This window comes from Boleophthalmus pectinirostris, unplaced genomic scaffold (genome assembly GCF_026225935.1).
Source record: "Boleophthalmus pectinirostris isolate CB_2022bp ecotype Guang Dong unplaced genomic scaffold, ASM2622593v1 HiC_scaffold_14, whole genome shotgun sequence".
Lineage (NCBI taxonomy): Eukaryota > Metazoa > Chordata > Actinopteri > Gobiiformes > Gobiidae > Boleophthalmus > Boleophthalmus pectinirostris.
Window position 1 is genome coordinate 16,227,420 of NW_026571047.1, and position 12,398 is coordinate 16,239,817.

Genomic DNA, 12,398 nt, shown 5'->3' on the forward strand with positions numbered 1-12,398 from the left:
TCAGTGAGTTTAAGAAGTGCTACTATTTACCAAAAGGTGCAGCATGAGCTTGATTTACTGGGTATAATAGACTATTTTTAAAACATCAGGCAAGTGTACATCTATATCAAAATCGAAAAAATAAAAATGTATTTCTGAAGCTGTATAACCAAATGACCACTGTATAACCAAATGTGAAGTAAATAAAAAGGTATGAAGACACGTCATCATTAGTTACATAAAATCTGCCACCTCAGCTAAAATAATGAGCTTATTCATATGTTTGTGAGGCTCCACGCTGAGACTCAAAGGCCAGCCAAAACACATCATGCTTCAGTTTCACTTGCCAACAGCTCGGCCTGTTCAGCGGCCTCACAGTTTATGCACCAGTGCGAGTGTCAGACGTACCGCCGATCAGCATGATGCAGATGGAGAAGATCTTTTCGGCGTCCGTGTTGGCGCAGACGTTGCCGAAGCCCACGCTGGTCAGGCTGCTCAGGGTGAAGTACAGGGCAGCGATGTAGGAGCTGCGCACCGAGGGGCCGCCCACAGAGCCGTTGAGGTACGGAGTCTCCTGCCGTTTACCCAACTCGTGCAGCCATCCTTCAATGAGACAGGGCAAAGCAGGGGTCAAAGATTCAGTTTCACATCTCTTTTCACAGTCCATGAATACAAGGTTTTAGGTAATCTTGTGCGGTCACCACATCAAAATTTGATTGAACTGAGGCTGAATCCAAAACTAAACCAAGACTAGACCAGGACTAAGATGAGACAAAATCAATATTAGTGCCAAAACCAGAACCAAACCAGAACACCTGTGAGCGCACACTAAATTTGTTTACATATAGTCAAATAGAGAGATTAATAATGTTTCATGGTGATAGATTTATTCTAGACTGATCATCAAAGATATAATGTTTTTTTTATCGAAATGTCCACAGCCAAAAACAAGCTTTGAGCAGAGTTCAGAGGAATACATCTGAGTGTTTTTGTGTGTGTGTGTAAATGTCACTGATTAAAAGTCTGTCTTGTTTATGTTTATGAAACCAATACTGAAATCCATTTTTATTTTGTGTCTGAAAAGAAAAAAATTTAATCAAAATCAAAGAAGATTCATTTTTTTGCCTTATCGCTAAACCCTATTTGGTGGTATAAGAAGGAGTGCTGTGCTCCCAGATACAAAAGAACAACAGTTAATTAGTGGGTATATCGTGGCTTCCCACTGTACACAAACATATTCACACATGCATATATGAAGAGATACATTACTTGTGCATTACATAATTAGATGTGCCTCATGGTAAAGTTACTCAGCACAAGTAACACTAGACATTTGTTCAGACCTTTATGTTGAACCAGACATGGCTCCAGTTTTGATTTGGACAGACACAGTCCTCATTAGAGCAGTTGGCTATCATCCCACTGCTGAACAATGTAAGTGATTCTAGTGAGCTATGTGGATATATATAGCACAAGCAGCAAATCCAAACACTGGAACATTAAGAAACAATTGAGCCATTTCCGTATTCTAACTACATGGCTAACCATCATGTTATGGTCTAATACCTATATGGACAGATATCTTAACATACAAATTATAATACCAATGTTTTCTATATAATATTAGACACATTATGCATAAAATTAGACACATTGCACAAATTTATGTTATATAGGCCTTGTTATGGTAGGGGTAAATCGATATATTGGGCCAATATTTGGACTTTTTAATGTACCAGATATCGGCCCTAAATCTCCAGCTCAGGAAGATATTTTACTTTGGCTTACCTGCTGCCTAAAATTCACACAAAGCTTTATTTTAAGATTTTAATGTGAAGAGGTGATTGCACAAAATGTGACTACACAGCTCTCTTAAGGGTGAGGGTGATTTTGCAGTAAATTTACATTAACTCATTTGGGGAAAATAATCAAAATTGGCTCTAAATATCAGCAGAGTTTATGCATGTTTTTGCTGTAATTGACCTGTAATTGAATAAATATAAGCTATATTTGTTTAATGCCATACTGTGGAACATCTCAGGCAAACCAGAAACGTTACGCAGTACACCTTTACCCTGATTTACTGACACAATTTTGATGTGACCATAATTAATATATTATCATGTAGTCTCTTTCTGATGCCGCTTCACTATGACTGAATAATTCACTCAATCAGAAGATGACAGAACAAAACAAGTTGTAAGGAAAAGCTGTTATATCAATAAAAAGTGGAGAGACCTTTGTATTCACTAGAGCAAAAAGAGTTGTTTTCCCAGATGTGACCCCAAATCGACTCAGACTCACCTATGTCCCAGTTGTCAGTTTCAATCTCTTTGCGTCCGATAAGATACCAGATACAGGCCATCCAGTGAGCGAGGAGGGCGAATACGGACATGAGGAGGGTCAACACCATGGCGCTGTACTGAGAATAGCGGTCCAGCCTTTGGAGCAGACGAAGCAGCCGCAACAATCGCACGGTCTTCAGCAAGTGAACCAGAGAGGTCTAAGAGGCAGATAGTCACATAAAGGGAGTTATTATGAAGTAACAGTCTAGATAGAAGTCAATATTTCAGATACAGTGCAAAATGAGGGGTTCTGAGAAAGAAAGAAAGAAAGAATTGGGCATCAATGCATAAAAATAGCATAAAAGTGAAGCACTATGATGGACAAGATCTCAAGACCCCTGCCAAGCCCTCTGCCACATCACAAAATATTGGATTTTGAAACTACACTCCTATTTATATTCCAATGCTTTTAGTAGTTCAGGGATTAAATGTTTTTTTTTATTGAGCCATAATGAATATATAGCAAAACAACAACTAAATAAACATTTTAAAATATTAACAAAAAAGGTTTTAAATATTAACAAAAAATATATAATTGTAACTTTTCAGATTTTTGTCACCTGCTTTTCTCCATGAAGATCTTATTGCTTTGCCTGTAATGTTCCATGGAAGGGCATTACACTTTTCTTTTTCTATTCTAGGCAAAGCAATAACATTTTACATAAATAAATAAATACAAATAAAAATTAAAATACACTGGTGACTGATTGATAAAGTACTCTTATTTATTCATTACTGTATATTCTGGACACAGCTGAACCATAATCTTGAGTAAGTATGACTAGCTTGTTCAAACACAACTTGTCTATTAATTGCCTCACAGTGATCCACCCGTGACTGGAAAAGCTGGCACGTTTTCATGTTTGCTGTGATCACCATCTGCTTGGCGGTCATGTCTCCAAACCCAGATGGTAACAGACACGTGTAATTGTCTGGAAGTTCTCACCACTGTGATGTTGAAGACGTACAGAAGGTCAACGGGTAGAGCAGCCACCAGGTCAACGAAGAACCAGGTGGTGACATAGTGGATGCAAATAGAGCGTGCATCGTACACCACCTGGCCTGACTTGCTCACGTAGGTGGTTCGGAAGTTTAGGATTATGTCTGAAAAGCAAAGCACTGTTAGCACATGATGGCCTCTTTAAACTTCATTTTGGAAAGTAGTTTTGTACAGTACTAAGCAAGTGTTGGGGAAGTGTTTTCATTTATTTTGTATTATGTATTTTGAGAAGGACTGGGACCAAAAAACAGCCCTGGACTTTTCCCCCTCAAATAGGTCTATTCATTATAAAGAGAGCAAATTACGCACATTTCTAATCTATATTATAATCTTATTTGCTTAGAAAAAAACTAAAAATACCTGGAGTTGTGTTTTGTTTCATTCACACTGTGTTCTTCCAACACAAAAAACACTTTGTTCCACCTTTGTCATTTTATGTACAATACAGGACGTGCTCCACTGTGTTTTTATATTCCATACATCTTCACTAGAATCATTTGGATAATTTCAGTCCTGGATTGCCAATCTCTACTGAACAAAAGGTAAAAGGTAGCTGTGAACTTGAAAACTACATAATAACTACATAATAATGCAGGATTACTCAAACGTGTTAATGAAACAAAACACGACAGGTATGTTTTTGATAAGGTAACAAAATTATAACATGACTTAAAGCTCACAAGAGTCAATTTTGTGTAATGTAGGACCTTTACACAAAGATTATTAAAATTAATTTCTGTAATACTAAGGTGTAGTTCGACACAAGGACATTACACATTTCTGCTCATAGCCTTTCCTAGAATATTTAAATCATTTTTGCTCATGATATGAAATGTAAGAAGTATAATTTTGTCCTTTTTCAAGGTCTGATGTTAAGAGTCAATGTCATTTATATGTGTAATTTGTACCATGTATATAGTAACCAATTTAAATTACTATTTAAACTGTGGCATGTTTTTTTATTATTTGAATGGGCCTCTCTGTGTAGTCTGCAGCTGAGCCATTTGAGATAACCAGCTGAAATAAATCTAACACGACACAAGACAAGAAGATCCTTTAGCTAAATGTTGACAAAAGATTATCAATCAAAAGTTCCTGAATGGTCAGTTTTGCTGCTAAACGAAGCAAAAAAAAAGAAAGAAAGAAGTTAACAAATAGCTCGGAATGATTTTTTGGTTTTGGTTTTGGTTTTTAGCACCAAAAACAGTAAAACAGTAAGTAACAGGCAGGTTTAAGCCACATAAAAACATGCCTTTTTGCTGAATTTTCAACTGTACTGGTGATTTGTTCTTTCGTGTATCCATAATGAGAGTCTGATATAAAGATTGAAGAAGAAGAATACTGTCTCTGGGCCTTACCAATAATGAATAGCATTTCCACGGCAATGTCAGTCCCCATGGTGGAACGCTCAGAGACAGCGAATGGGGTGAAGCTAACGTTGTACGGGACACTGACGGCCACATAAAAGGTGGCGATGAGGATGAGCCAGTCCCACAGCGCCTTCACCAGACTGTAGTGGAGCAGGATGAAGTGGGATTTCTGTACTGCCGCGACCTTGTACTCCGGCACTGACGGTTTATCACCCACGTTCTGTTGGGAGCAAAGAAACAAAGAGTTAAAATGAACCAGAACAGACGGGTATTTTCTGATGTTATGTTTCCACATCAAAAACATACCTGGAGTATGTTTTGTTTCATTCACACATTTAACACACAAACCCTACATATTTAGTTCTTCTCTTAAATAGAAAACACTCTGTTCCACCATTTGATTTCATGTGATGATACAGGAAATGCTCCAGTGCGTTTTTAAACTCCATACACCTTCACTAGAATCATTTGATAAAAATAATTTCAGCCCTAAATTGCCAATCTCCTCTGAACAAAAGGTAAAAGGTAGCTGTTAACTTGAAAACTACCACTACATGACATCACAAGGTGGAACAGATACTCTCTTGTAGCTTTGGAGATGTAATAATAAAGGGTTACACATGAATATGTGAATGAAACACAACTCCAGGTATGTTTTTGATGAGGTAACAACATTCTAACATGGCTTATAGCTTAATCAATTCAAGTGTCAATTCTGTGTAATAGTGACTCCATTTTGAAGTGCGGAAATATCTATCCATGAATTTCAGAATGATGAAGATTTAGAACAGTTGCCATGGCGATTAAAACCAAGAATTATAGCATCAAAATTGGAAATGGTCACATATAAAAGGCTGAAAGCAATACAAAGGTTGAATTTTTGTATAAATATTTAAAAACATAAATAGACCAATCAATAATAAAACCACCAATCAGAATAAACACGTAATAGTTTGTTTAGAAGGGAGTTTGAAATTCCACAATCCAGTTATGTAGTAGCATGTAAGTAGTAACCCCACCAATGAAGAAAAAAAATAAAACTCATGCAAATATTTGTTGAAAAGTAATTACTTACAGGAAGTCATCACTATTTAGAGAAATCACTCTTGTTAATAAAAGTGAGATTCTTAATTTAGACATGCCAGTGCTTTGCCATCCTAAATATTCAAGCTTTAAATTGCCCATTGTAAGGGTTATTCTTGAAAAGTACCCTCTATATTCATTTAGGTTTTAGAGCCAAAGTCCAATCACTGAAGCCACTATTGTTGATGCGTTGCGGGTCCATTTGGCTCATAATGAGTCTTCAGCTTTCCAGAATAGGGTCGTGCACTTGGCACATAATAGCCTTAACCATATTTTGGAGACAGGGGGGGAAGCCATTATCTTTGACAGTGGCGAAAGCGTAGCAGAAACTCGAGATAAATGAGCGGTAATCCATCCAAGACCAATGTGACACTTCACACACAGATGAACCGAGCGACAGGCTGCTGGTAATAATGCCCAAAAATGAAAAATCCCTGTTGCCAAAGCGATCAGGCCAAACAGTTAAATTAAAAGAGCCCAAACTTACACGACCTTACACAAGGCCACACCGTGCTCCAGTGGATGGAAGAGGGCCAGAATGTATCCTTTGTTAGCTTATAATAACTTGCATCAACGTAATGGATGGGTCATTTATTGCTGGTCAGGGCCTTAATAGTCTTTCTAATAGTGAAGCCTGCAGATAATTGTACCATAGAATATAATCACACAGGCTAGTATATGATACAGTTCAACAATCAAAATCATATTGAACTAAATGTAGAAGAGAATGAATCTTAGTCTTTGACTGTTTCTCAAATACAAAGTGCCTAGCCTTGGTCTGCTGTGGGCGTGGTAGAGCATCCAGGTCATCACTCAAAGACCAAGTTGTGTTCTAATCCCCATGTCCTCCACAGGGATGTGTCATTTGGTTAGCATGTGACTAATTTACCAAGAATACGGAAATGTATCCTTTGCTGCCTTATTACCCAAAATGCATCAAGATCATTGTAGAAGAAAAACAGAAGTGCATGGACCTTTCAAATCAACTTAAGTTTGACTGAAATGATGGTCATAATAATTATGAGTCAAGTAATCAATCAATAAAATAGTAAAAGCTGAGGTGTTTGAGCTGAGGCTGGACACTGGTCTTGGACTGGAAGGACCTCATTTTGGAGGAACTGACTCAGGATACAAGGCAAGGCAAAGTACCTTGCATTTGAGGTATGACCTTTGTCTAAGGGACTAAACTGGTCGATATCAATTTGTCCCACTACTGGACTATATAGCTTATTTTTTTCAGTTTTGTCTTTTTCTGTGATCTAAACACAACACATCCTTGTCACTTTTATATCAACATTGTATACATTTTTTTTTGCTGAACAATCAATAACAGAATAAATACTATGTCAAATAGAAAATTGCTTGTTGTTCTATGAAAGGCCCTGTGTTCACACAGATGAAGGATGGACAATCAGAGCTTTGTCAGCAAAAGAAAAATGCTGTTTCATTTGCCTCACGTCACAGAGGTCACCCGACCCTGTGCACTTTTCTAAATCCAAATGATTAGATGACCAAAGCCCAGTGCGGGGGTCAACACAATGGATCACGTGGTGTCACAGTGCTGTATCTGTAGGCACTTCATTAACTCTGTTCCACAGTGGACCACATCTCCCAGCATGCTTAGAGGCAGTGTTGCTGATGAAAGCCTGGCCCTGATGGGACAGACAAAGGACGACCTCTGACCCATCTTCAGCAATGAGTCAAAGGAGCCCTCAGAGGAGCCAAACACCGAGGGGAGATGTAGAAAAATGTGGCGTAGGCGTTTCTATCTCACTGCACATAAATCAATATCTAATTTTCAACTTTTACTGACTCTGGAGAAGATTATTTTTTGAGCACAATAAGATTCACTAGTGATATTTTTAAAGAGGCCAAAGCTGTATACAGTAAAGGCTAAAAGGAATTCATGTAAAAAGAACAAAACACTGGACTAGACATGACTTCAAGCTTGATTCTTTGAACTGCATCCCATCTCGTTCATGGGTTTCAGAGCTATTGGGAATTGCTCTGATGCCATAGCAATTAACAATCTGAAACAGAATATCTTTTGAACAATAAAAAATACCTCAAATTTTAGACAAACAGAGCCAGAGAGAGAGAACGAGAGAGAGATGCATTATTGATCCTGAGGGAAATTCATTGCTGATTTGAAGGACTTTGTGAGGACCCATAGAGGACCTTTCCCCATTCAAAATATGTAATATTTTGATTTGAATTGCTTAATTGCTATGACCACAGAGGACGGTTGCCATAGCTGTAACCCATGAATATACAGGAGATGAAACTCATGAATCTGAATTCCATCATATTCGTAGCTATCAGTGATAAAACTGTTGAAGTTCTGTTGCCATGGCAATTAACAAATAAAACCAAAATCAGCAACATGATATCTACAAAATATATCTACAAAACCGAGCATCCTTGTATAACAACAACTAATGGAAAAATACTGAAGAAGCATCTGGTTTATTGTCTGAAATTTTGTATCTCCATAGTAACCGTCACCACTAACTTACCACTGTCAAAGTCGATAAAGACCCAGAGAAGTGAAGCAAAAAGATTGGCCTTGACAAAGTAAGATAGTTTTGCAAAGAAATTATAAGAGCTACATACCTGTCATTATCAAACCCAATTCAACCTGTGCATATCAACCTCAGATACCCAAAGAACAGCATTTAAAGAACATAATACAAAGAACGCCAAATATGATTTTAAAACTACTGCTACTACATAAACATTTCTCACAAGTGCAATATAAGCACAAGCAGTTCTTTATTTTGTACAACTACTGCCACCTACTACTTACGGGCTACTACAAACTGGTAATAATGGCTACTTATGAGAATACTACTACAAAGACAACAGGAACATTACTATTACCTATACTAATAATAATATTCTACTACAATTTTCACTGCAATCAATACCACTACTACTAGCACACATTCTATAAGCTCATTATTAGCATAGGACAAATTTACTCTTTAAAGATGAAGTGTGTAACTTTTCTGGTAGGGGGCTCACCACCTGCTTGTCTCCATGGAAATGTTGTTACCTTCCTGAAGTATTCTACAGTAAAAGACAGACTATTAAACATTGTCTTGGATATAGTGAATTAAGTATGTATATACTGAAAAAATAGCCGGAAAGACCTCTCCACAGATCTGATCTGTAATTTGGACAAATGGCGCCACCTGCTCGTCTCCATGAGAATGGATAAGATTAACATTAATGTCATATAGAGATGAGACACAATTTCCACAAGACACAAGTTTGGGCTCATGAGAATGAGACAAGACAAGATTTTGACAATTTTTATTATAAATTCTGGGGTTCAGTTTACAATTTTGGCCATTTTTCTGTCCAGTCTAAATGTGTTTTTTTTAATGTACTTATTTTGGGGCAAGTAAAGATTTACATTCTTATACAATGGAACATATAACATAAATGAAATCATAATAGAAATAAAAAAATAAAAAAAAAGTTTTTGCCCAAAAAGGAGTGGGAAGAAGAAAACTTATTTAATCCCATCCCCAAATGTAAACAAACTGGAAAAAAATATCACAAGATAATTTTTTCTTTTGTGTGCACAACTTTGCAACAATTTTGTCTCACAAGATCTTGTGGCACAAGATCGTGTCCCATTCCTAAATTCGTAACATTCGTAACATTCTAGGCAAAACAACATCTCGACAACATCTAGAAAAGTTACATAGTGCTCCTTTAAATGCCTTTTTTCATGAAGAGACCCTTTATAAATGCGGAGAGGGAAAAGTAAACAAAGCTTCTTGACATCTTGTATGCTGACTGTAGCTCACTTTCTGTGTCTTAAAGTAGCAGCTCAAACTGTCAGGTCCTGAATGCATCATCCACTGTAACCAATCCAATGCCACCATCTCCCCAAACTGTTCCAACAGGCATAAAGCGCAAATCAGTCACAGTTTATAGACAGCCCCAAATGTATTCAGTAAGAAAAATATTTATGGAAGATCATCAAAAATATATGCAGCCTCTACACTTCACAAAATACAGTGAAGCCTCTAGAGTCTCTTTTCTATTTGCTAAAAAAAAAGTATTGCAATTGAAATTCAGCGCTTGTCATTTCTGCTACTATTTGCAATTTTCTCTTTACGCCGTATGCCCATTAAAAGTTTTATGTTTTCAAGCAGAGGTACTGTATAACTCATTTCTTTTATTTCGCTGAATGGCTGGCTGATGGGTCTACAAATAGAGCGCTAGTCAGTGGAGGAAGAGAGGAAGAGAGGGACACATTTTTAGCAAAGCAGGGTGCTAGGCTACACTCACAAGGAGACAGGCAAAACAAGACAGCAGATCTAATAACTGTGAATGTGTGAGGATGGTTTTTGACCTAATACTGTGTTGACTACATTCTAAGTAGAATTAAATTAAATATTAAACTAAACTAATTCTCATGTTTGTTATTCAATTGATACTTTGCTGTTGATGTCGTCGGGGGTGTGATGCTAACTGTACGCACTGCTCGATCTGAGGCTTGTTAGACTTTAATCTGAGCTTTACTTTAGCACAGTCTGAGCATAAAGCTCTGATTTAGTTGGAACTACAAAAGGTGAGATGATTTGTACAGGCTCCTAAAATGCTTTCTGTAAATAGAGCTAGAATAGAGATGTGGTAAAGGGAGGAGCAGAGATTTGTAGTGAATTTTGACTACTTCTCAATATGTATAGTACCCTGCTCTTGATCTGAGGCCAATTTTGTCTTGAAGTAGCCTGGTCTGGCTCTGTTCTAGACCTGGTTTAGTCCTCGATTAGCGCAGTTCAAGTTTAGTTTCAGGTTTTGTCCCAGTTTAGTCACAATTTTGATGTGGTATGCAAGTGTGACTGCACCCCTTTAAGTCCTGGTTTAGGCCAACTGTAGCCCTATAAGAGCAAGTCAGAGGTACGTTGGTTGAACAGGTCCAAGGTTTTGATTTTACAGTGTACATTTTATCAATGTCTGTGTATATAGGCATACTTTATTACCCCAGTATTACTAAAGGTATGGTACTTTGATACTTTCTCTTAAGTCTTAGTATGAAAAGTCTGAATCCTTGCTGAAGAGAATTAAAAGGGGCTGTACGAGGTTACATTGTGGATTAAAGAGGATATTATTCAAATGAATCTGCCAAAACATGGGTCTAAAAAGAGTAGTTGAGGAAGTTTATGTAAAAGGCTTATAGACCTAAGTGTGGAGTTCTGAGTTCACTCCAGCAGTAAGTACATGTAGCCTTTGATGTTAAGTAATTATGGTAAATTGATGCAATGCAAACAATGGATAATTATGGGCACAGCAGGACACAGGAAACTTTAGATTCAGAAGCAGAAACGGAAAAGTGATTCAAAATTTGCCTGTTTATTCATTGATAAAAAGATGCTACTTACATCTACCTAATTATAATGTGTAGCACTTCATATACTTATATTGTTTATCTTCAGCACGCAATTAGAGGATGTGACTGTGCACTTTGCTCTTCTACTGCAATTTCAGTGATAAATGTTTTTCAGTAGTTAAAAAACAAGTATTTAAATTTGTTTTGTCAGGTGCCCTCTGCTTGATAGCCAGGTCATAAATTCAATATTGTATAAGGAACTATCCAAACTGTGCATAAAGGTGCAACTTTTCTGGTAAAGGGTCCATCAAATGCTTTTTTTTCCATGGAGATGTTATTGCTTTGTTTGGAATGTTTCACAATATGGCATTAAACCTTCCGATCTACATGGAGTGCAAACCAGACCACGTTAAAGGTCAGATCTATGAAGAGTTTTTCTAGGTATTTTTGAGCTATAAAACCATCTGTATTTTAATAAATATAAGGTAGAGCTGTGTAATGTCATACTGTGGAACATTCCAGACAGAGCAAGCACTGACATCTCCATAGAAACAAGCAAGGGACCTCCAACCAAAAAGTTACACAATACACGTTAAGGCTGTAAGCATTCAAGTGTAGGCAAACTATGCAGGAAAACCAAATAATGAACTGAATGAATTTAAAGTGTACTGATGACATATAATAAGTCCTTGAATTAGAAACAGCAGTGTCTTGCATACACAAATTCTCTCCGAAACATATTTTGCTTTCAGTACGATGTGTAAAATGCCACAGTAAAGGACACATCAAACTCAGCAGGGAGGTCAAATTATCCTGAAAGATGCTATACTCAATATTCTCCTTTGTACCTCAGAGCAAAACAGAAGCTACTAGGACTGCACAGCTTTAATATTCATGCCATTACTCTAAAAATAATACAGCAACAATGATTTTAGCTATGGGCTCTGTCGGCTGAATAAAGAGATATGCGTTTCAAGCTATTACAGCATGGTAATTCTGAAGGTAATGCAAAAATGTAAAAAATTACATCGTCGGTAACAGAATAAATACACCTAACTAGCCATTACAGCACAAAAAATGAATAGTTTATTAATCAGGCTGAGTAACTACTTAATATATATATCACACTATTTTGTGATCTATGTTATATTGTTTACTCATCAGAAACATACCTGGAGTTATTTTTTGTTTCATTCACACATGCTTAACACACAAATCCTACACGTTTAAGCAGTGTTCTTCTCTCAAATATCATCTGGATAATTTCAGATCTG

At 37.0% G+C, this 12,398-nt stretch overlaps 1 protein-coding gene across 1 annotated transcript in view; it reads right to left on the reverse strand.

The window, feature by feature from the left end:
* Positions 1-12,398, reverse strand: part of LOC110154387 (potassium voltage-gated channel subfamily H member 4-like) — a 53,344-nt gene that overhangs the window by 18,226 nt on the left and 22,720 nt on the right. Inside the window, 4 exon segments of the mRNA XM_055150166.1 lie at positions 388-582; positions 2,284-2,482; positions 3,271-3,428; positions 4,683-4,914. Coding sequence (XP_055006141.1) covers positions 388-582; positions 2,284-2,482; positions 3,271-3,428; positions 4,683-4,914 — 784 coding nt within the window.